General features: G+C 50.9%; 4 protein-coding genes across 8 annotated transcripts in view; 1 reads left to right on the top strand and 3 right to left on the bottom strand.

Annotated features, from left to right (window-relative positions):
- The window catches only part of Rilpl2 (Rab interacting lysosomal protein like 2), a 10,577-nt gene extending 8,533 nt beyond the window's left edge, over positions 1 to 2,044 (bottom strand). For both annotated transcript variants that reach the window (XM_050146593.1, XM_050146592.1), the window contains exon 1: positions 1,470 to 2,044. In XM_050146593.1, coding sequence (XP_050002550.1) covers positions 1,470 to 1,775 — 306 coding nt within the window. In that variant the 5' untranslated portion in view covers positions 1,776 to 2,044. The remainder of the gene's footprint in view (positions 1 to 1,469) is intronic.
- Positions 1 to 24,138, bottom strand: part of Sbno1 (strawberry notch homolog 1) — a 264,584-nt gene that overhangs the window by 118,009 nt on the left and 122,437 nt on the right. The window lies entirely within an intron of this gene.
- On the top strand, positions 2,544 to 11,148 carry Snrnp35 (small nuclear ribonucleoprotein U11/U12 subunit 35). Of its 4 annotated transcripts, none has more exons than XM_050146589.1 (3): positions 2,544 to 2,729; positions 6,529 to 6,672; positions 9,122 to 11,148. In XM_050146589.1, the coding sequence occupies exon 3, from the start codon at positions 9,125 to 9,127 to the stop codon at positions 9,863 to 9,865; it is 741 nt and encodes a 246-aa protein (XP_050002546.1). In that variant the 5' UTR covers positions 2,544 to 2,729; positions 6,529 to 6,672; positions 9,122 to 9,124; the 3' UTR covers positions 9,866 to 11,148. The 4 variants fall into 4 exon arrangements, with proteins under 4 accessions (XP_050002546.1, XP_050002545.1, XP_050002543.1 ...); XM_050146588.1 differs by lacking the exon at positions 2,544 to 2,729 and adding an exon at positions 8,681 to 8,805 and having other exon boundaries at positions 5,181 to 6,672; XM_050146590.1 differs by lacking the exons at positions 2,544 to 2,729; positions 6,529 to 6,672 and adding exons at positions 6,931 to 7,026; positions 8,681 to 8,805.
- The window catches only part of Rilpl1 (Rab interacting lysosomal protein like 1), a 34,644-nt gene continuing 22,494 nt past the window's right edge, over positions 11,989 to 24,138 (bottom strand). Inside the window, exons 5-7 of the mRNA XM_050146582.1 lie at positions 21,513 to 21,691; positions 20,864 to 20,956; positions 11,989 to 12,760 (exon numbers count right to left, since the gene is read on the bottom strand). Of these exons, the coding sequence (XP_050002539.1) occupies positions 12,616 to 12,760; positions 20,864 to 20,956; positions 21,513 to 21,691 (417 nt within the window). The 3' untranslated portion in view covers positions 11,989 to 12,615. The remainder of the gene's footprint in view (positions 12,761 to 20,863; positions 20,957 to 21,512; positions 21,692 to 24,138) is intronic.

Below are 24,138 nucleotides of genomic sequence, written 5' to 3'. Positions count from 1 at the left end.
GAGAGAGAGAGAGAGAGAGAGAGAGAGAGAGAGAGAGAGAGAGAGAAAAGGAAGGAAGGAGGGACGGAGAAAGAGAGAGGAAGGGAAGGAGAAAGACAAAGAGAGAGAGAGGGAGGGAGGGAGGGAGGGACAGAGGCAGGGAGGGACAGAGAGGGGAGAGAGAGAGAGGAGAGAGAGAGTGTGTGTGGATGTGTGTGAAGTTACAGGAAGTCCTTTCTTAGAACCTTAGTTAAGCTGGGCATAGCGGCTCATGCTTGCCACCTCTGAACTCTGAATGCTTAGGAAGGAAGATCTCTGTGAGTTTGAAGCCGCTCTGGTCTACACACGAAGCTCCAGGCCAGAAAGGGCTACTTAGTGCTTAGAAAAGAAAAAGAAAAAAAGAGAGACCTTATCTCGTAACCAAAAATTAATGAAGTAAGAAATGGGCTATACAACTCACTCAGCAGCACAATGCTTGCTCAGCACATTCAGGCCCCTTCAGTGCCCAAAACTTCAACCCTAAACCACAGAAAAGATAACACACCCCACATCCAGCTTCTCAGATCCCTGTTCTGACCCAGGGAGACTAAGAAGTCTGCGCTTTAGTGCTCTTTATTTATTTATTTATTTATTTATTTATCTATCTATCTATCTATCTATTTATTTATTTATTTAGACTGTTTCTCTGTGTAGACCTGACTGTCCTGGAACTTGGTCTATAAACCAGGCTGGCCTTGAACTCAGGTTCCTCTGCCTACCTCCTGGTGTGCTGGGATTAAAGGTATGAGCTACTACTAATAGCAGGTCAGGTACTGTCTCTTTTCAAGATTTCAAGATCACTCTTAGAAAGGGATTCTGAAGTGTGCTAACATCTGAAGCAATTGCTGGGGCCAAAGTCAAAGATACCGTGGGGTGGACAGGGCTAAAGAGATCCTCAGATGCTTTCCACCAAGCTTGAGGACCTGAGTTTTATACCCAGAACCCGCATGGCGGAAGGAGAAAATCACTTTACAAATTTGTTCCCTGAGCTCATACACATCTACACACACAGGCACAAGTGCACATGCGTGCACGTGCACACAGACACAGAGGCACATGTGCACACAATATTAATAATTTTTTTTAAAAAAGAAAGTAAGTAAAATAGGATTTAGAGAAATAATTCAGCGGTTAAAAGCCCTGCCTGCTCTTTCTGAGGATCTGGGTTCGATTCCCAGCACCCACAAGGTGGTTCACAACCAGCCATAAATCCATAGTGTGAGATTCAACGCCCTCTTCTGGCCCCGGATCGGGCACTGCACGCATGTGGCACACTGAAGAACTTGAAGGCAAAGCGTTTGCCCATACACTTAAAAAATAAAGGTTAAAGTAAATTGAAAGCTGAAGCAGTAGTCTACTGACACGGAACACTGTAGGGTCAGACATTTGGTAGGTACTCAACAAATGTTAACTGTTGGAAAACTTCCAGACTGAACTTGGGTTTCGCTCACCTGGCCTCCAGACGCACCAGCTCTCCGCAGCTTCTCCACCTCCTGCCTGAGATTGTCCCTCTCCATCCGCAGCTCCTCGGCCACCAGGCTACTCTCGTTCACCAGTGCTTCCAGCATCTCCATCACACGCACGATCTTGAATTGCAGCCGGGTGACGCGGGGGTCGCTGCCCAGGGCCATCAGCTCGCGGCCGACCACATAGGAAATGTCGTACACGTCGTCGGTGGTCAGCTGCAGGGGGCTCTTGGCCAGGGCGCCTTCGTCGTCCTCCCCGTCCTCCTCCTCGCGCACAGGAGGCTCCTCCATGGCGCCCTCGACTCTGGCGACCTCCGGGGCGGCTGTCACCTACGCGTCCACTAGCTCTGGGCCGAGGCCACGTCGCGCTCAGGCTCGGTGGCCTTGGAAGAATGCGCCGAGTCGTGGGAAGCACCAAACCACCGAAAACCGCGCGCAGCTGCACAGCCGTGCGCCTGATGAAGAACACGGAGAAGGGACCGTGGGAAGTGCAGCGAGAACGGGGCACGAACGAAGCAGCACGAGCTGACCACAGGCCTGGTAGCCCGCGGGGGAGGAGCCACACGAAGCTCCGCCCTTGGTGACGGGTGCGTGGAAGCCTGGTTTCCATGGAGACGGGGCGGACTTTCCAGGGTGGTAACGGAAAGAGGGTTTAAAAAAAAAAAGTTCACAACTTTTTCACTTTGCAAACTGGAGCTTTCCAGCTATCGAATTTGCATGTCCGGGGAGGGGAAATCCTGGTCTCTATTGAAGTTTTTTTTTTTTTGTTTTTTTAATTGCGTAGTAAAAACAGTAGGCAGCGGCAGCGGTAGGGCTGGGAAGCCGAGCAGTTGGTGGAGTAAGGCAGCTAACTATCTTGTTGGCTACCCAGTCCTATCTCAGTACCTGTGAGCAAGAAAATGCAGAGAGCGCCCTATACCCTGAACGAACCTTGCGAAACGGGCTGCTAAAGGGAAAGAAGCCGGCAGAAACAGCTACAATACACATTTCTAGGAAATGCTCACAATCGAGGAGTTCCCAGACAGGGAAGGGAGGTCAGCTTCCTGTTATTAAAATGAAGTAAAAGAAAAGACAGGAGCAGCACTCGGTCTGCTTCAGACGCTGACACACAGCTCACACAGCGCCATTCAGTGAGATCGGTTCAAAGAAAGGGGCTTCGTGCTGACATCAGACCTTGAGATGGGAGGGAGAGCATTACTAGAGAGCAACAATACAGTCTGTTCTAAACATGGTCCTGCCTTAAAGGTAAGCCTCTCTTTCCCGTTAAAGCTTAGGAGCTTCCTCAATTGTGAAATGAGCGGTGGTGGTGCATGCTATTGTGAGTTCGAGGCCAGCCTGGTTTATAAAGTTCCAGGACAGCAGGGCTACACAGAGAAACCCTTTCTTGAAAAAACAAAACCCAACCAGCCAAATAAAACAAGATCAAAATACCCAAGTGTGCTCCATTGAGAACTGATACCTTTGATATCAAAACCAAAGATTTGGCTGGTATGGTGGTACATACCTTTTACCCCAGCACTCAGGAGACTGAGGCAAGCAGTGGACTGCTTGGCTTTACAGGGTGCTTCAAGCCAGGGCTCCATAGTGAAACCCTGCCTCCAAAGAGAGATGGCTCAGCAGTTAAGAGCACTGATGGCTCTTCTAGAGGACCAGGTTTGAGTCCCAGCACCCGCACCATGTGTAACTCCAGTTCCTAATGACCTCTTGCCTTTTCCTGACTGCCTTCAGCACCAGGCATGCACACAGTGCACATAACACACATCGCAGGCAACATGCGATAAAACATAAAATAAAATGATATTTTTTTTTTAAAAAAGGACAGGAGCTCTTGTTTTTGTGTGGTGTAGGTCAGGTTAGCTAGCCAGCAAGCTTTAGCAGATTCTCTTGTGTGCCTCCTGTCCCTCTACAGGGGAATGGGAATTACAGAGTTGGACACCACCACAGCATCAGGGTTTTCTGAAGGTTCTGGGGATTTCAAACGTTTTTACCCACTGGACCATCTCCAAAGCTCCTAGTGACTTTTTAGAAATTCAGATTATGGGGAGGTAAAGCTAGCCTGGTGGGGGAGCGCTACAGAGTACCCTGTGTGAATGTGCAGAGCCCTAGGTCCAATCCTCAGCACCAAAGCCCTGGGTGCTCCTCCCCAGCACCAAAGCCCTGGATCCTCCTCCTCAGACCCAAAGCCCTGGATGCTCCTTTCTCAGCACCAAAGCCCTGGATGCTCCTCCCCAGCACCAAAGCCCTGAGTGCTCCTCCCCCAGCACCAAAAACAATGAAGAGGGAAACAGAGAATCGCAAATCCTCCACTCACTGAGTCAGAAACACCAAGGCTGCCACATCAGTGTTTGCATCAAAAAGCCCTTGAGGTGCTCAGTGCTGCTTTGTGCATTTCTTTGTCTCATCCTGTAACCGCTGGCTGGTCTGGGATTCACTCTTGAGACAGTCTGTTCTAACTCATGACAATCCTCCTGCCTCAAGTTGTTGGTCTTACAGGTGTGAGCCACTGTGCAGAACAATATTTGGAATCCATATTTGCTGTACACTGTGAAGATGAGCTGCTCTCATTGTTAATAAGCTGATTGGCCAATGGCTGGGTGGGATTTTCGGGACAGAGAGAATGCTGGGGAGAAGGGCAGAGTCAGAAGAGATTTCATGAGAAGCAGAGGGAGCAGGACGGGAAGTATGTTCACAAGGTAAACAAGCCTCGAGAAGCACATAGAGTAATAGAAACGGGCTAATTTAGGTTATTGGTGCACGTCTTTAATCCCAGCACTCGGGAGGCAGAGGCAGGCAGATCTCTGTGAGTTCGAGACCAGCCTGGTCTACAAGAGCTAGTTCCAGGACAGGCTCCAAAGCTACAGAGAAACCCTGTCTCGAAAAACAAAAACAAAAACAAACAAACAAAAAAACCCAAGCCTATTGGCCGAGCATTTAGAATTAATATGAAATCTCTGTGTGGTTATTTGGGGAGTAGCTGGTGGGACAGAAAAGTCTGTCTACACATACTGATGGCACAGCCAGACAGCGGGGTCTAACCTTGGCTTTGCCACTTGCAGGCTGTGTTGAGGGCAGGTAAGAATACATTACTCCTGACTTAGGGGATCAGTTTTCCCAACTGTAAAATGGGAATTAAGGATGTTTTAGAAGATCACTGTAGATTATTGAGGACACACATGACAGCGATGAAATTATCCAACCAGTGTTAATTTATTTTAATATTTATTTTTGTTTTTTCCAGACAGGGTTTCTCTATGTAGCCCTGGCTGCCTTGGAACTCACTCTGTAGACCAGGCTGGTCTCAAATTCAAAGACTCACCTGTCTCTGCCTCCCGAGTGCTGGGATTAAAGGTGTGCACCACCACACCTGGCTGACCAGTGCTATTTTAATCAAAAGCTATTTTCATTGCCAAATATATGAAAAAAGATTGTTCAACTCTATGCAATTATTTAGTACCAACGCAATAAAGACTAGATCAAAAATAGACATAGAAGCCGGGCGATGGTGGCGCACGCCTTTAATCCCAGCACTCGGGAGGCAGAGGCAGACGGATCTCTGTGAGTTCAAGACCAGCCTGGTCTACAGAGCTAGTTCCAGGACAGGCTCTAAAGCCACAGAGAAACCCTGTCTCGAAAAACAAAACAAAACAAAACAAAAAAATAGACATAGAAGAATAAACAAACAAAGCTTGCATTACAAGATTTGGTGGTCCACACTTGAAGCCTCAGGGACTTGGCAGGTTGAGCCAGGAGAATTCCAACTTAAAGGCCTTTCTGGGCTACAGAGTGGGTTCAAGTCTAGCCTTGGCAACCAAGTGAGATCTTCTCCCAAAATAAAAAGTCAAAACACAGGGCTTGGGTTGTAAATTAACAGCAGAGACCTAGCATGTGCAAGGTCCTGGGTTCAAATCCTAGGGCCACAAAATACACAGACAGCATGCCTGTAACAAACAGCCCAGCAAAATGGTGCACACACACCTTTAATTTCAGCACGTGGGAAGAAGAAGCAAGCAGACCTCTGAGTTCAAGCCCAGCCTGGCCTATACTGTGAGTTCCAGGAAATATGGGGCTAGGGCTATACAGAAAGACCCTTTCTCAAAAACAAACAAACAAAATGAAACAAAACCACACTGACTTTAAGGCGACCCTCCCTTGAGAAGTCCACATCATGCCTTCGCTGTGTGCTTTTCTGTTCCAGCCCAAACTTGTCCTCTGCCCTGCCCCCTACATAGGCTACTGTCCTTCAGAAACTCGGTAACTTTGCTCGTTTTCTCAAAACCACCATTCTCTTGAGAGTTGAGACAAGAAAAAAGATGAGACAGAAAATACAGATAAGTGGGTAGTCACCTGTGATCAGAATGGAACTGGAGATGTTTGCTGACACCGCAAATAGGAATGTTCCACCAGCAGTGGGCGTATGGTTCAGATCCCCGCCCCCCCCACGCCGAGTCCCTGAGACACCGGCTCTTTCCTGTGTCTCCTTCAGTGGCTTTTCTGGGTTCTAGACCTCATGTTCATTCAAGCAGGAGAACAGCCAGGGTTCTGGAGCTTTCCTAGACTGAGGAGTCCATCTTCAGTTAAACTCTTAGGGGAGGGAGCCAGGTGCTGTGCAGGAAGAGTGGCGTCTGGACCGCTTGTTCTGAGACTCGCGCATCAGTAGGAGCTATTCTGGTTTTGTTGGTTTTTTTTGGGGGGGGGGGTTGTTTCAAGAAAGGGAGTTTTTTTTTCTGTGTAGCCCTGGCTGTCCTTGAATTCACTCTGTAGACCAGGCTGGCCTCACAGAGATCCGCTTGCCTCTGCCTCTCAAGTGCTGGAATTAAAGGTGTGCGCCACCACCGACCACAATCAATCAATCAATCATTTATTTATTTATTTATTTATTTATTTATTTATTTATTTATTTTTAAGTAATTCAAGAGAAGGTCCCATGTCTTTAATCCCAGGACTCTGGGTAGGCAGATTTCTCAGGGTTTGAGGTCTACAGAGTGAGTTCTAGGACAGCCAGAGCTATATACTGAATCCCTGTCTCTGAAACAAAACAAACAAGAAATCAGCTCAAGGTCTGTGGCGAATCTGCTGCAGCCAATAAAGAGTTCCTCTGGAGGATGGCGTAAGAAAGCCTCAGTCGCTGGTAAACGGACGTTGGGAACGGCCTCTGTCTCGGCGCGGAGAGAACCCAGGACTTGCTGAGGTGAGTGGAAGCTCGGAGGTAACAGGGTCAACGCGAGGAGGAGGAGAGTGGCCAGCAGGCCCGGCGAGGCGCCACGTCCGCGCGTGGCCGACGCCATGTTGAAGCCTGGCAGAGGCGGAGGCCGGGAGGTGAAGTGGGACTAAGGGTTGGGTGGGAAGTCTGGCCCCGGGGGAGCAGGAGGAGTCAGCCTCCAGGTCTCGTCTGGGCCCAGCCCGAATCTGGCGACCCAGGAACCAGCTTCCTATCGGCACTTCCGCCCTGGCTTCCTCAGCACCACTGCGCATGCCTAGAACGGGTCCTTCCTGGCGGCTGCTGGAGTATTCCAGGGGAAGTGCCCGAGACCTCCCCTCTCCGGTGAGATCTGCCCCCCCCCCCGTTTTTTGTTTTTATTTATTTATTTTTTTTTATTAGAGATGGAGAGTTCATGTATCGCGGGCTGGCCTCCATCTCAGTAGGTAATCAAGGATGGCTCTGAACCCCACATCAGTCTCTCCAGTCCTGGGATTACAGACCTGCGCCACCACTTTTGCCTAATCTCGGGAAAAAACAAAACAACAAAAAACTCGCCGTTAGGGCTGGAGAGATGGCTCAGTGGTTAAGAGCATTGCCTGCTCTTCCAAAGGTCCTGAGTTCAATTCCCGACAACCACATGGTGGCTCACGACCATCTGTAATAAGGTCTGGTGCCCTCTTCTGGCCTGCAGACATACACACGGACAGAATATTGTATACATAATAAATAAATAAATAGATAAATAAATAAGTAAATATTAAAAAAACTCGCCGTTAATTTCAACCTTTGAGAGGCAGGCAGTTTTCTTGATGTTCGAAGCCGAAGCCAGCCTGGCGTATAACGTGAGTTCAGGACACCAGGACTACACAGGGAGACCCTGTCTCAGCAAACAAAACAAAATAACCTTCGAAGCTCTATGTATGCTATACGTAATTATAAATAAGAGACACCACTCCAAAATGCAGTGAAGGGCGGGGGGCTTTGGCAGAGTGGTTGTGTAACGTGCGAGAAGCCCTGGGTTCCATCTCCAGCACCCATTAAACTTAATGTGCTGGCACATACATTGGGGAGAGGTAGTGCGGCAGGAGCATCAGAAGTCAAGGAAGGCCAAAGATAGCCTGCACTGTGTGAAACCTTGTCTCTCACACGCTTTAAATTCCAGGATAGTTTTGTTTGAGTTTAAAAGAAAAAAAAAAAAACAGGGCAGAAAGCTGAAATTACTGTCAGCTCTCTGAGGAAGAAGATGGAGAGAGGAAAGTGCTGAGCGGTGGTGAAGCTCGCCTTTAATCCCAGCACTCAGCAAGCAGAGGCAGGCGATCTTTGTGAGTTCGAGGTCAGCCTGGTCTACACAGTGAGTTCCAGAACAGGCTCCAAAGCTACAGAGAAACCCTGTCTCTTAAAAAAAGAAAGAGAGAAAGAGGGAGAGAGAGAATTCATGGCTCAGTACAAAGGAATCTACAGAGAACACCAGAGCGGGGAGAGATGGTCCTAACAGGGCCCAGGAAGCCTCTTTCCCACTAGTGGCCTGTCTGGCTGTGTGCTCTCCTCTTGCTGATAAGGACACCAGGGAGGCAGTTTTGTTGTTTGTGAGTGACAAGTTGGTATTATTCTTTTTATGACTTGTAGAAGATTGTAATGTTGGTATTTTTGCCTCTACTCCCTAAGTGTTGAGATGAGGTGTGTGCCACCACGCCCAATTTTTCATTGTTGTTTTGTTTTAAAACTTATTTTTACATGTATGGGTGTTTTGCCTGCATGTATGTTTGTGTACCATATGCGTGCCTGGTGTTCACAGAGGTCATAGGAGGGGTTCAGATCTGGAACTGGAATTACAGTTGTGAGCCACCCATGTGGGTGCTGGGAACCAAACCTGGGTCCTCTGCAAGAGCAGCCAACCCTCTCAACTGCCGAGCCACCTCTCCAGCCCCTAACTCTTTGCTTTTTGAGACCGGTAGCCCAGACTGGCCTCAGATTCATGGCAATCCTCCTGCCTCAGCCTCCTGAGTGCTGGAACTACGTGTGCGGGAAAGATGCTGTAGGAAGGAGTTGCCTTCAGTGTTTCTGACTCCCAGTTGTAAGCAGATTTCAGCATCGGGTCCGAGTGAGACTGAATTGTGTCAGGTAAGTGAGCCACAGCTGGGGCTAAGCACAGTTATTCTCAAGCCCAGAACGAATGGGTCATCCTCTCGGGAGCCGAGAAGGAAGCCCTAGTCCTAAGCCCACTGCCCTCATAATGGGTAGTGAAGTTGGTGGCATGTGCCTGTAATCCCAGCACTCAGAAGGGCGAGACAAGACGATCAGGGGCTCGGGGTCAGCTTGGGGCTATAACGGAGGCCCTATTTAGAGTGTGGGGGCGGGTGAATGGCACTGCTTCCCACAGCTGTGGTGAGCGTGGAGACGCACAGGTGCTTCACACCGCTTGCTGTTCCTGTTCTAGAACATGAGTGACTGGGTGCCCATAGCCAAGGAATATGACCCGCTTAAAGCTGGCAGCATCGACGGCACAGATGAAGACCCACATGACCGGGCTGTGTGGAGGGCCATGCTGGCCCGCTACGTACCCAACAAAGGCGTTACTGGAGACCCCCTTCTTACCCTGTTTGTGGCACGACTCAACCTGCAGACCAAAGAGGAAAAGTTAAAGGAAGTCTTCTCCCGCTACGGTGACATCCGGCGGCTGCGGCTGGTTCGGGATCTAGTGACCGGCTTTTCCAAGGGCTACGCCTTCATCGAGTACAAGGAGGAGCGGGCCCTGCTGAAGGCCTACCGGGATGCCGATGGCTTGGTCATTGACCAGCACGAGATATTCGTGGACTATGAGCTAGAGCGCACCCTCCGTGGTTGGATCCCTCGGCGACTGGGTGGAGGGCTGGGTGGGAAAAAGGAATCTGGGCAGCTGAGGTTCGGGGGCCGGGATCGGCCTTTCCGAAAGCCCATCAACTTGCCCGCTGTCAAGAATGAGCCGTATAGAGAAGGGAAAAGAGAAAGGAGAGAGCGATCTCGATCCCGGGACAGACACTGGGACCCCAGGCCCCGGGAGCGGGACCATGACAGGGGCCGAGAGAAACGCTGGCAAGAGAGGGAAATGGCCAGGGTGTGGCCTGAGAATGATTGGGAAAGAGAGAGGGAGTTCAGGGAGGACAGGGCTAAAGGCAGGGACAAGAGGGACAGAAGTAAGTAAAGCCAATGGCAGGCCACGGAAGCCTACCCAGAGGCCCGGGCCACCATCAGACTGGGGCAGCTCCCTTTCCAGCCCTGAACCCAGGCTCACGCAGACCTAAGAGAGGCTGTGCTTCTGCAGTATTGAGGCTTGAACTGGAGAGCTTGAGTGTGCCAGGCAGGTGCCGCACTGCGGGGCACAGATGGGAGGGAAACCGCCTGAGAAATCACCTGTCTGGTGCTTGAACATGCTTGTCAGCCCAGCTTCCGGAAACGGAGGCCAGAGTAAAGGTGGTAACAAAGAATCTGTCTTCTTCTTCTCACAGCCTTTGAGGTGGGGTTCAATGTGGCAGAGGGGATAGTGGTTTACAGCCCTTAAATAGCCTGGCGTGGTGGCACACACCCTCATCCTAGCACTGGTGAGGCTGAGGCAGGAGGATTGTAAGTTTGAAGCCAACCTAAGTTACAAGATAAGACCTCCACCTCCATAACCTACAAGAATTAGATGTAACCCTGACAATGACCCCTGGGAGGCAGGGTCTTCCCATCTTCATGTTCAAAGGTTGCTGAATTGAAATAAAAACAGACTAGAAAAGCCAATTTCAAGAATTGTCCAGCAGGCTGAGCATCTGGGTTGGCAGACAGCTGCTCTCAAATCAGCACAACCCCTTCCCTACTAAAATGCTAACTGCCTGCTTTCGCCTGGGGCATTTACAAGGAAAGGCAGCCTAGCAGGGCTGTGATCTGTGGCCGACTTTCAGCCACTGGAAAGAAACCTCAACAGCAGTGAGGTGAAAGAATGGGAGGACATGGTCCTAGACAGCCTGGAGCTGGGCTGAAGGGTCAGCGGTCCCTTTTTCTGACTATCTGCATTCCGGTTTGCTGGGCAGCAGGGGTTCTGTGAACTTGAAGTGAATTAAAGACTGTTCTCAAGACTTAAAGAAAAACGACAGTCAGCTGGGTGTGGTGGGTGCTCCCGGCACTTGGGAGGCAGGTGCAGGCGGTCTGAACTATTTGGAATTTCACATGGTTTCAGTCAGTAATCAAATTCACTGGGGAGCTAGTGGAATGGCTCAGAGCACAGGAGAACGTGCTCCGTGGACTGGAGAGGAAGCGCAGCACTTAAGAGCACTGCAGTTCTCGCAGGTGGCGGGGTCACACAGCAGCCGATCAATGTCTGTAATCGCAGTTCCGGGGGATCTGATACCCTCTTCTGGCCTCAGTCACTAGCACATGTGCCACACATGTATACATGGAGGCGTTCATATAAACACATACAATAAAGCCAAATCTTTAAAAAGGTCACACAGTCTAACTGAATTCCCAGAACCCATGGTTGACAGAATCAACCCGAGAGCTGTCATGTGACCTCCACATGAGGACTATGGCACACACGTCATGCATACAGTAATAAAGGTTGCTGGGTGGTGGAGACGCACACTTTTAATCCTAGCATTCGGGAGGCAGAGGCAGGTGGATCTCTGCAAGTTCAAGGCCAGCCAGGTCTACAGAGTAAGTTCCAGGACAGCTTCCAAAGCTACACAGAGAAACTGTCTCAAAAAAATCAATAATAATAATAATAACTGCTGCCAGAACCTCACATGGTGGCACACACCTGTCAACCCAGCACTTGGGAGACACAGGATTAAGAGTCTGAGGCCAGCTAGGGCTATATAACAAGATCTTAGCTCAAAAAAAAAAAAAAATTTGATACCGAATTTTCTACCTCCTTACTGTCAGAAAGTGGCTGGAATTTCTGAAGTCACTTACACTGAAGCCACAGTGACTATAAGCTTGCACCTCCATGCTCAGCTTCACCCAGTTTCTTAGCAAAAATAGTACAATGCACAGGGCACGGTCCCTTCCATCCTATGATCTTATTCTCTGGAGCCTGGAACCCACGTGCTCTGCACCAGCAGAAAGTACGGGGGCCAGCCTCCAGTGGCCATGGCAACTGTGGGCCAGCTAGGAGTGTGCACCCCCTGCACCCCACACCTTTTACCCATCCGCCACATCATATAACCCAGGCTCGTGAGCCTGGCACCCAATCCGCTGTAAGGCACTGTCTTCTTTGCACAGACCCAGAATTTCACACAAGGAACATGAAAAGAAAAAATGACAGGAAAAACACACAGGAAACACGTCTCATCCTAAACAACTCTGTTTGGTTAGTACTACTGTAGTGCTCACAGCAGATTCCAAGGCACGCCACCTCGGACAGGCTGCTTGGGCCTCTAACCTTACCAGGCGCGGGGAGTGACTATCCCGAGGCTCTTCCCAGCCCGTGGCCCGTGGCTGGGGGGACTGTGATGATTTGCTCTTGCGTCCCATCCAAGTTGGGTGGCTCATCCTGTGACTAGAGGCTCCACCTGTCCAGTCCATACAACCTGCTACCTCCAGGGCCACTTCATAACATAAAACGCCCCTTCCACTGCCTCTCACTAACATGACAAAGGCCCTAAGAAAACAAAACAAAAAAACTAAACCTAGCAGTCAAATAGCCATGATAGTGGTATGTGATGTGTTCAGCTTAGGAAGCTCATTACTAAAGTTAATGAGGTCTGGCTTCAGATCCTTGTCTTATTAAATATAGGTCCTAAGGGGTCAGAGGCATTGAGTATAAATCGGATAGCCCTGCAGATGAATAAACACTTGTTTAGGTTTTGGCATCAGTTCTTCCTCATCCATCCTCAAAGCAGACAGTTCGTTTGAGAGGTCGATGTGGAGGCAGCCACCCGGAGCAGGCGGCAGGCGGTCCAGGAGGGGGCACAGTCACAGGTGCTGCAGGGCTTCCTGTCCTTGCTCTGTGTACCCGTCATCTCGGTGAGTGTGTGCCCACTGGCCAAAGGACTCATGGATGTGCGTGGGTCTCTGCGTGTTGGCCAGGCGCTTCTTGTCCCGGGAGAAAAAGCTAAACCTTTTGGAAGGGGAAAAGAAACAGAGACGGAAGTGAGTGCTTGCCCTTTCCTGCTCCACCTGCCCGCTTCCTTCAGCCCTGGGACACACAGGAACAAGCACCCGAGGGAGCAGATCCATTCCCCGTGGGGGATGCAGTCAGCAGGATTCTAGAAAGCACTGGGGCTTCCGGGTGTCATGGGTCTCAGAACCTTAGCACTCACACAGAATGAGCAGTTTGCAGTATGTGATGGGGGTGGGGGTGGGCAGGACCTTCCACCTGGCCGCTACTAGGGGGATCTTTCCTATATCGACTAGAAACAAACACAAAACCAAATCAGCACAACTCAGGTCTTCACAAAGGCCAGGTGCAAGGCTCTATGGCTCAGCTAAACGCTCAGCTCAGAAATTTGTTTTTTTTTTTTTTTCTTCTCATTTTTATAGATAGCATCTTAGGGTAGCTCAAGCTGGTTTCCAAACTCAAGACATAGCGGAGGGTGACCTTGAACTTCTGATCTTTCTGTCTCTCCTTCCCAAGTGCTGGAATTACAGGCATGAGTCACCATGCCCAGTTTACAGAAGGCAGGAGATCAAACCCTGGGGCTTGTGCATGCTAGGCAAGCACTCTACTTACTGAACCCCTGCCCCAGCCTAGAGATCTCTTGAATGAATCAAATGATGCTTTGGAAGAAGCTGAAAGTTGTGAGGAAGATGATTCTAAGGCTAACCCATTCTTAATATTCATTCATTCATTCATTCACGCTTTCGTTCATTCATGTGCATGTATGAGTATGTGAGCACTCAAGTGACGTGGCTCCTGTATGGCCGGCAGAGGACAGACAGTGGGTATCAGTTCTCTTCTTCACTGTGTGTGGGGGTGGGGGGTGGTCCCAGAGTTGAATTCAGGTTCTTACTCAGTCTTGGGGGCAGGGGCCTCAGTTCACATCTGGCAGCCCTCATAGTCCATGCTAGGTAAGTATTCTACCACTGAACCATAACTCCAGTGAGCGTGTGAGTAATTGTGTGTGTGTATGTGTGTGTGTAGGAATCAGTTCTCTCCATCCACTCCATCTTAGGTCCCAGGCAGTGAACCTAGGTCCGCAGGTTTAGCTGCACACATAGCTGCATACGTGTTTACTCCAGCCCACTGATATTCATCTTACAAGACTGCCAAATCACCCAGGCTGGCATTTAGTTTGTGATCCTCCTGATTTAACCCCAAGTGGTCATGCTTGGCAGGAAGCACTTTGGCCTGCTGAGCCATCCTGCAGGCCCCCTAAACTCTGTTAGAGACAGGGTCTCTTATTCACTTCTGCTACGGCCATCGCCTCTCTCCTGTCCCTCAGTGAGAGAGCGGGGACTGTAGAAGCATGCTCTGGGATCTGACTTAACATGGGGCCTGGAGACTGGAACTCGGGTCCTCACATTCCTCACACTGGCCGACTCCCCAGTCCCGGGGTTTTGTTACAGTCACATCTAGTGAAGAGGATGTTCCTGGGAACTGGGGCTATACTCCCTTTCTAGCAGGAATAGAATGCTCTTTCATCCTCAGGCCAAGTTCACCTGGGAAATTCTCTAGGGCTTTAAAGGGCACGTGTGAGCCGGCAAGTCGAGGTGGGGGTTCACGCTGGACAGGGGAGGGCTCGTGGAGTTAGCTAGTCCACCACTGCAGCGTCTCAGCCTGACTTAGGAAAGCCACCTGCAGATGCCAGCTCCCCCCTCCCCCCACTTTTCTGCACCAAACAGCTGCCAAGACAAAGCTGTTTAGAAAGCCTCAGGCACGGAGACAGAGGAAGCAGTTAGTGTCACTCGGATCCCGGGGGCGTTGATTACTGACCCGTCACTTAAAGGACCTTCTTTACTGCATCATGGACAAGGTGGTTTTTAGAGCGAAAACAGAAGAGACAAAAAGAATTATCGGTGACATTCCCGGCTGCACTCGTGGAGGTCAAGAGCGACAGTGGCAATCACGCCCCATACCCACTCGAGATGCCAACAAGCAGGTGACGGCCATGCAGCTGAAGTGGCCAGGAGGGACAGGCTGGCGGCAGCCACCACAGCCATTCTAGAGGCACAGCAGAAAAGAAAAACAAAAACGAAACCCCAAACACAGACAGTGCCTACGAGGGACACGAGTCTTCGCACAGGCTGCAACGTGGGGTCGTCAAGGATCAGTCCAGCTGCCACCATGGGCATGACGGCTGTAAAGAGCCTTCCAGAAGAAGCAGACAGACCGAGGAGATAAAGAGAGGGCAGTGTGACCAAGAAACCCACCCCGCAAGATCCACTGAGAGCTGCAACGACGGTCTGTGTTATAGGCCAAGACACGCCCCCCCCCCCATGTTCCTCAGCGTGACCCAAGAAGACACAGGGCCCAGTGGAGGAGAGGGTCCTCTCTCAATAGGACCAACGATCTTGTATACGTGGAGAAGTAGACACAGACTCGTGTACAGAGGCTGTCTGGGTGATGGTCCTATAGCCTAAGGAAGCCCAAGGGTCACTAACCCCAAGAGGACAACTGAGAGTCTCTCTCAGGGAACCAATCTTGCTGGAAAGCACCTTTTCTTACTATTAGTATTAAATATACTGGGGGAGAAATCCAGGGCCTGTGGATTCTGGCTAAACACTCCAACACTGAGATACTGAGCTATGTTGTTCTCGGCTCTTTCTTGTCCTCATAGGTGGGGACAACCCAGAGCCTCATGTATCTCAGGCTGGCTTCAGTCTCACTACATAGTTAAGGATGACTTTGAACTTGTGATATCTGGGCTTCCACCTCCAAGGGCTAGGGTTATACGTCCATGCACTGAAACTGAGCCCAAGGTTTCATGCACACTAGGCAAGTACTCTCCCAACTGAGCTACAGCCTCAGTCTTTTATAAAATTATTATTAATTATTATTTTAGCTTTTCAAGACAAGAGTTTCCCTGTGTAGCCCTGGAACTCACTCTCTAGACCAGGCTGGCCTGGAACTCAGAGATCCGCCTGGCTTCAGAGTGCTGGGATTAAAGGCATGTGCCACCATAGCCCACAGAGATAGTCTTTATCCTAAACCGGCCTCAGACTTCCTGCACAGCTGAGGCTAGCTGGAACTCTTGATCCTTGTGCCTCACACCTCCCTTGGGGCTCAACTTACAGGCATTACCATGACCACCACACTGGATCTCATGAGGTGCTGGTGACAGGACCCAGAACATTACACAAACATTCAGTGGACACTCTCATGGTCTCCAGTGGAGCCTCTGAAGTCCCTCGCTGTGTTTCCACCATCTCAGTGTCGTCACAGAGGAGTGGCAGCCGCAGTCCACCAGAACCCACTCATCTGACACTGAGATGGGCGGGCACCCTTTTCCTGCTAGCTGCTGGGCACAGAAGGCTTTGGGGGCTCCAAACCTCCACACTACTTTGCACCCGCTGTTTTGAAGACACCCTGTCCCCCCCACAGCCCCTGTCCCTCAAACACTGTCACCATGAAGCAGGAAGCCTCGGACTCCATGTAGACACTGCTTGCAGAGGTGTCTGCCCACTTACAAACAAACACAGGGGGCCACACTGCTGGCAAGAAGGCCTGATCATCTGGGGCATCCCATCCCTTTGATTGCTTCTGGGTCACTTGGACAAGCCCTACCTCCAGAGGTGGCACAGAAATGAAGCTGTTCTTTTTATTTTTTCTAAATGAGGTGTGATAGAGCACTCTGTGCTCTGTGCATTGGTGTTTTGTGACAGGTCTATCCATGCACAGGTGTCAGACAGGTGTGAGCTGCCATGTCGGGGCTGGGAATTGAACCTGGGTCCTCTGGAAGAGTAGCCAGTGCTCTTAACCACTGAGCCGTCTCTCCAGCCCCATAATGAAATATTTTAAAGGGACACTTAAGGGCTGGAGAGATGGCTCAGTGGTTAAGAGCATTGCCTGCTCTTCCGAAGGTCCTGAGTTCAATTCCCAGCAACCACATGGTGGCTCACAGCCATCTGCAATAAGGTCTGGTGCCCTCTTCTGGCCTTTGGCATACACAGATAGACTATCATATACATAATAAATAAATATTTAAAAAAAAATAAAAAAAAAATAAAGGGACACTTAAGTCTTTCACCCTTAAGATCATCAGACTCTTCAAACAAGGAATGGGAATTGCTCCAGGAAGTGAGTACTTGTCTCCAGAGATTTACAAAGCTGACCTCACAGGGTGAAACTGAAGTAGGACGGTGAGCGATGGGGGAACCACACACTGCCAGGACTGTTCAGATGTGTCTATCTGTTGCTCTCTACTTAAACCTGATGCTGATTTCAGGACCCTGAAGATGGATGTGTGTGTGTCTCTCTCTCTGTATCTGTGTGTCTCTCTGTGTGTCTGTGTGTATCTCTGTGTGGTCTGTGTGTGGCCATATGGAATAAATCTCCTATTTTCTGCTTTTCACTATTAATTTGGCTTTTATAATTGATTGACTCCAGACAGGTGGCAGAAGCCGGCTTGCTAGGGCACAGCCTATGACCTCCAAGTTTGATAAGAGAGGGAGAGCCAAATTCTGCATCTTAATCACAGTAGCCCAGGTTCTAATGCCTCCACCCCTGCTGGGTATTCTCAGAAGGCTCAAACCAAGTAAAGTGCTAACTCCTAGCATTTCATGGGCAGCTTCGAAGAAACTATTCCTGGCCGAGAAGGGGTGTGGGGGTAGAAGGCCAGGCACAGGACACGCCGCCGTCCTTACTGCTGCAGACAGAGGCGGAGCATACTCCAAGGCCAGGCTTTCCGGTCCCTGAGGCCAGCTGCTGCCTTCCTGTCCCCCTCCAGAGTCCCCCCCCCCCACCAAGCTGTGCCCAGTGGGAAGCCGTCCTGTGCGTGTGCGCGATGGACTCTGAAGTGGGGACCACACAAAAGGGACACTGGTGTTTAGGGTTTGCTGGGGACAAGGCTGAAGTCACTTGAGGCTCCCTTGTGACCTCCGTGGGCTGTGCCAACCTGTCCTCTCAGGCCAGCGGCCTCCCAGTCACAGGCTATTCTGGGACCATCTTCAGCCTCACTGTTCTGACTGGCAGTGGGAGGTTCTGGTCGCCTTGTTGTACCCAGCCCAGAAATGTCAATTATGACGTCTTGGACTCAGGGTGCGTCTGAGAGATAAGGGAACCTGGGCAGCCAGCCACTAGCTGGGGCATGAGGATGTGAGAGAGGAAGGAGAGGTGAGGGGGTGTTGTAATAGACAAAAGACCTAGTTCAGAAGCCAAGCTTTGAGTTTTCCCAATCGCACAGACTTGAATCAAGTCTGTGGCATCCCTGGGCCTCAGTTTCCTCATCTGAGAAATGGGGATAATTGTACCAGTTCCATGACTCTGGCCATACTTAAGTGTGGACTCCCTTCAACTAAGCCTGGTGGTTCTTTATTAGCTGCTGGGTGACAGAGGTGGGCTGGGATCAGGGGCCCACAGCCGCAGGTCAAACACAGTCCAAAGGAGAGGATGAAGGGGACAGAGGCCACAATATGGAGAAGGAGGGCTCTAGGAGAGCCTGCCAATGAAAGCCGTCATAGGCCACAGAGGACAAAAGCCACCAGTGTTGTCCCTGTGCTGGTCAAAAGCCCTTTGTGCCTGATAGCTGCCCTGTCACCCCCCAGAAATCTGGCTGCAAAGGGCTGGCCACCTGTGCAGCACGGACAGGAAGTACGGTCTCACTCTGTCTTCGTTCCTGCCTCTCTGGAGCAGACAACCCTGTCGGACTTAGAACACCAGGTGTTGCCAAGCAACCTGAGGCAGAGCTAAAGGGGAGAGGGACTTTGGGAACGGAGCCACCTCGGAGAGTGTGGCAGACACTGTGGCCTGGTCATATGCTGAATCGGGATCATGATAGTCTAGATTTTACCCAGCCTGAAACTGGAAAAAACAACTTAAAACTATTTGTGCTGGGCAGTGGTGGTGCGCTCCTTTAATCCCAGCACTCAGAAGGCAGAGATTTAAGTTCCAGGCCAGCCTGGTCTACAGAGCGAGTTCCAGGACAGCCAGGGCTCCACAGAGAAACCCTGTCTCGGGGGAAAATTGTGTGTATCTCTGCGTGTGAGTATATGATGTGAGTGGTACGTCTATGTCAGAAAACTGATTTGGGGGAGTCAGTTCTTTTGTCCATTTTATGTGGGTTCAGGGGGGACTGAACTTAGGTCCCCAGGCTTGTGTTTTAACTGCTAAACCACCTCACTGGCCTCTGCTTCATTTTTCTCTAAACACCGAGGTCTACGGGCCTCAAGTTCGCCATCACCCCCTTCACCTGCGTGTTTCATGTGTCTAGACCTCACAGCGGACCACATGCCACCCGCCTTTCCATTTTCTCTAGAGCTTCAGAGAGAAGAAAACAGAATCCTGTTTCTGTTGTTCTGGCTTCTTTTCAGGCATGGTCCCCAGTCTGTAGTCTAGGTGTCTCTCTAACTAGAGGCAGGCATACCCCAGCCTCCTGAGTGCTGGAGTTACAGATGTGAGCTTCCCCACCCAGTGAGAGCAGAATCCAAGGCTGAGGGTGGCTGCCCCACTCAAGTCCAGGGTCTGAACTTGCAGGAGCACGGGGAGGGACAGAGCCCTCACACAGGTAGCCAGGAGCCAGCCAAGCCCGATGCTGGAGCAGGCTGGAGAGCCTGCACTTAGGACCATTTCTTCTGTGCAGTTGTCTGAGTGGAGCTTTGGTAGCAGATAGAAAGGTCAGAATAGTGCTGGGACTTCATGGGAGCCTTTGGATCCTGTTCCTTAGAAGTATTTATATCTCTTAGAAGAACTCCCAAACCCAGCAGGGGTGTAGGGCAGGCTGACCAGCTCAGAGGGGCACCGCTGTCTACAGCAGCGCCACAGGAAGCTACCTCGCAGTCGGAGGGCCCAGCGTGAGCGGGATGCCACCTGCTAAGGGAGTGGGCCCCACCACACAAACCAGCCCACATTCCGTCTGCTCAGAACTAGCCAACAATTCCCAGCATGGTCACTGGCGTTTAACGGGTAGGATGTATGGGCAGTGCCCACTTCCTCCCCCACCCCCACGCTGCCTGCTCTTTCAAAGCTTCTATTGGGTTTGGGGAGATGCCCAAGGCCTCTTCTGTTAGAATAGCCAAAACCAGGTCCGGAGAGCCCCTTTTGGTCTGTCCAGACACTCAATGTCTGCCGCAGGCTTGACTGCAGTCCTCCGAGGCTGAGCTACCTTGGCTGGGCTCTGCCTCTTCCTGGCCACAGTCAGTTGTCTCAGGGTCCCCTAACAATGACAGTCTTCTATGTATCAGCACCAGGGTGAGGCCCCCACAATGCCATCTGAGGGACAGGACTTGGCCTACAGCAGGCTCTTGATGGGCACAAGATGGCACCTGACAAGGCCAGATAAAAACTCAGCCCTTCCTCTGACAGGCTTTGGGGCCTGCAAATCTTCTCAATTGGACACCATTATTCCATTAGCCTCTGTTCTTTTCCAAGGAAGATGTTGGCAAGCTCCTACGAGAACCAAGGAGATCCACAAGGCCGAACACTCCTGGAGGGGCCGACGTCTAGTGGACCACAGGAGCTACACACGACTTTCTGCGTGTGTCTCATAGCAACCAGGGCCTAAGACTGAATGTATGCTGGACCAACATACACGTAATAGCGTAGAGGGTTTATCATCACAAAATCTGACAGGGGGTGGAACTAGGCTACTCTGGACTTTATTTTTAAGTATCTTATGTAGCCTAGGTTGGTCTTGGCTACTTACTATGAAGCCAAGGATGACCTTGAACTTCTGATCTTCCTGTAGCCACCTCCTGAATGCTGGGATTCAAGCATGGGGTCCTACACTTAGCTCCTTAAAGTTCTGAAAATGCCCGAGTCTCTGATCCCCCAACTTACTCACCGTACCAAACCCAGAGCCACATCCCATGCACCTGGCACACCCAAGCAAGCTCCTGAGCACCAGTCACTGGTCCCCAAATCTCTGTCCAGTGACACTGAGAACTGGGGGTCCAGGCCAAGCAGGGAGATAATCAAAACATGAAGGGCAAACCCCAGTGGTGGGAGAAGCTGGTCTCAGCCGCTGGGGTGAGGGGCAGTCCTGAGAGAAGGCACCTGGAATCAGAGGTCGCAGGGACCAGGACGAGCCATGTGTGACACGGCCCACGTGAGAGGCACAACACTTACAGTCGCTTGATCCCGGACTCCGGCTGGGGGGACGTTCTTGGGTGTATGATGGGCGGAGGCTGGGGTATTCGATTCTCCTCTTCTATTTCTTCGCTGAAGGCATGAAATAGAGGAGTCAACACAATTCTGTGAGAACTGGAACCCTCCCAAAGTGGGTAGAATGCTTTGCTTTGGTGCAAAATTTCTCAGTGGGGAGTAAGGTACCCGGGATGATGACAACTGGGTTCTTTGCTGGCACACTCAGCTGGGGGTTTGAGGCTGGAGGGTAAGTCAGTAGTTCCTTTGGCCCCAGGGAGGTGTTTAAGGACAAGTGCTGTGTCTTCCCTTCCTCCCTCCCTCTCTCTTTTCCCCCTCCTTTTGATGTGCATGCGTGTGTGTGTGTGTGTGTGTGTGTGTGTGTGCAAATGTCTGGGGACCTAAGTTCTGCTCCTCCTGCTTGCAATGTTAACTCTTCACTGATCAAGCCATCTATCCCTCAGCCCTCTGACAGACATCTGGTCACACACTTGGCAAGACGTGCAATGGCCTGCTGGGGGCTGTGTGACCTTTATGCCACCTATAGGAGTGCTTGTCTCTCTGCTGCACAAGTACCAACACGCCTGGCCTGGGTCTGGGGTGTGGCCGCTGAGGTCGTGGTAATTGCCCTCACCTCTTATAGTAGGCCAGCTCCTCTTGCAGCAGGAACACCTTAGACTTAAGCTCATTCCTCTCATGCAGCACGTCCCGCAGCTCCTGTAGCGTGAACCGAGGGCGGTTGGGGTCCTTGAGGTCCAAGGCAGCCTTCTCTGAGTCTGAGATGCACTCCTCTCCATCCGCCTGCAGCTGTATCTGAAGAAGGCAGAGACGCGTTGTCAAGGCACTCCTGACGGTCCCCGCTCCACACCCTTCATATGCTAGAATTTTCCACCCCCCTCTGGTAGGCGGCCTGCTCAGGTCACTATTTTCGGTCTCTGGGCAGCAGCCTCCGCTTATCTTCCATAATGCTTCCCTTTGGAGGTGGGAGCCAGCCACCACCTGTTCGGCGAGCTCTTTCATGAGCTAGCCCTGCATCCCAGACTCCCACTCCACTCAGGATGCTATTACAAACGGGCAGAGGCGTGCCTCCCACCGTGCCTCTGACGGCCGCCCTCCACCATCTGTTGCCTTCTCCTCCTGGTTTCCCTCCCGTTTTCTTACTTAGACCTCTGCTGATCTGGTCAAGGTGTGTTGAAGAACAGCCTAGGCTCGTTCTTGCTACCGTTTTCATTTAACGAGAAGTCGAGTCACTTCTGGGACAGACCCTCTGGTCAAATCCCTTCTTCCCCAGGGGCTCCTGCCACCTTGCTGGAGCCTGGCAAGGGGATACAGCTGTCTGCAATGTAAGTCACACAGACAGAGCCCAGGATCGTCCTGCATCAGATCAAAACTTGATGTGGGTGTGATTTCTTTCTAATCTGTTGCTTTCATTGGTTAATTAATAAAGAAACTGCCTAGGCCCATTTGATAGGCCAACCCTTAGGTGGGTGGAGTAAACAGAACAGAATGCTGGGAGAAAGAAGCTGAGTCGAGGGAGTCGTCATGATTCTCCCACTCCAGACAGACACAGGTTAAGATCTTCCCTGGTAAGCCACCTCATGGGCTACACAGAATATTAGAAATGGGTTAGATCAATATGTAAGAGCTAGCCAATAAGAGGCTGGAACTAATGGGCCAGGCAGTGTTTAAAAGAATACAGTTTCCGTGTAATTATTTCAGGTATAAAGCTAGCCATGCGGGCGGCCGGGTGCCAGGAACATAGTCCGCCAGCTCATATTACTACAACAACTTACCATGGCACCTCGTGCCTGAGCCTGGTAGCCTTTCAAAGACATTGGTAAGACACATGGAATACAGAATTTACCATTTTTAATGTTAGCAGGGTGTGGTGGTGCATGGCTCTATTCTTGGCACATGGGCGGCTGGGACAGGAAGGGTGCCCAGAGTTCAAGGCCAGCCTGAGCTATGTTGTGAATTTCAAGGCAATCTGAGCCACACAGTAAGTTTGAGGCCAGCCTGGGCTACATGGTGGGTATGAGGCAAGCCTGGACTACATGGTGAATATGAGTCCAGCCTGGGCTACATGGTGAGTATGAGGCCAGTCTGTGCTACATAGAGACTTGAAGCCAGCCTGGGATACAGTGTGATAAACTCCCCCCCCCCCCCCCCCCCCGCATGCGCAAAAATACCCTCTCATGCAGTGATACTACTTTATATCTCTAATTCCAGAACATTCTCATCATCCAAAGGCAATTCCCACACTCACTAAGCAATCGCCCACCACTTCCCTCTCTTTCTGTCTCAGCCCCTGCAGGAGGCCTGTTCTCTCATCTCTCCCCACCTGGACATTTTCCATAATGCACTTGCCTCTGCCTCTTCCAATCAACCTTGTGTTTTGTCCACATTACAGCCTGTGTCAGAGACTCATCCCTTTTAATGGCTGGGTATATTCTACAGACGGGAAGATGAGCATGGTGTCATCCTGCCATCGATAGGCACATACGTAGCTTCTCTTTGGATGTGAATCCCAGCGTCCAATCCTGATGGGACACCTGTCTTTCATCCTTGAACTATGCCCAGCTCTGTGGATGGCTGCGGAGACTCTGTTTTTACCTGAGTTCTCCTTTCTATACCAAGGTGCTTCCCACAGTGGATGTGCCTTGTTTGGCACCCCCGCCAGCCACTCTAAGGGTCCCAGTTCTCCACAGTCCACATACTTGCCCCTTTCTATTTACTTCTTTACTCATGTATGTGTCTGTGAGTGTTTACAGAGTATATGGCGGTCAAAGGGCAACTTTGGGAAGTCAGTTCTTTCCTCTGACCATACGGGTCCTGGGTATCAAACGCCAGTGAGTACTGCGTGGCAACAAGCACCTTTACCTGCTGGGCCATCTTGCCAGCTGCCCTAGCTACAGTCATCTGAACGGAGGGAACCTCAACTGAGAAAGATAAGATCCTCCATAAGATCCAGTTATAGGGCATTTTCTTAATTAGTGAATAATGTGAGTGGGGCCATCCCTGGGCGGGTGGACCTGGGTTCTGTAAAAAAGTAGGCTGAGGCTGGACTGTGGTGGCGCACGCTTTTAATCCAGCACTCTGGAGGCAGAGGCAGGTGGATCTCTGAGAGTTCGAGGCCACCCTGGTCTACAGAGCTAGTTCCAGGACAGGCTCCAAAGCTACAGAGAAACCCTGCCTCAGGGAGAAAGAAGAAAGAGAGAGAGAGAGAGAGAGAGAGAGAGAGAGAGAGAGAGAGGGGGGGG

The sequence above is a fragment of the Alexandromys fortis genome, unplaced genomic scaffold (genome assembly GCF_014885135.2).
Source record: "Alexandromys fortis isolate MF-2015 unplaced genomic scaffold, M_Fortis_MF-2015_v1.1 scaffold_56, whole genome shotgun sequence".
NCBI lineage: Eukaryota > Metazoa > Chordata > Mammalia > Rodentia > Cricetidae > Alexandromys > Alexandromys fortis.
Note: the sequence above shows the minus strand (reverse complement) of the source record. Positions and strands in the feature narration are given on the sequence as shown.

What these genes read in the sequence shown, in the direction of transcription:
- Snrnp35 (XM_050146586.1), top strand. Translation starts at nt 6,955, where the DNA reads ATGCCTAGAACGGGTCCTTCCTGGCGGCTGCTGGAGTATTCCAGGGGA. An exon ending in CCCGAGACCTCCCCTCTCCG is followed by an intron (nt 7,027 to 9,121) that starts GTGAGATCTGCC and finishes TTCCTGTTCTAG; the next exon opens with AACATGAGTGACTGGGTGCC.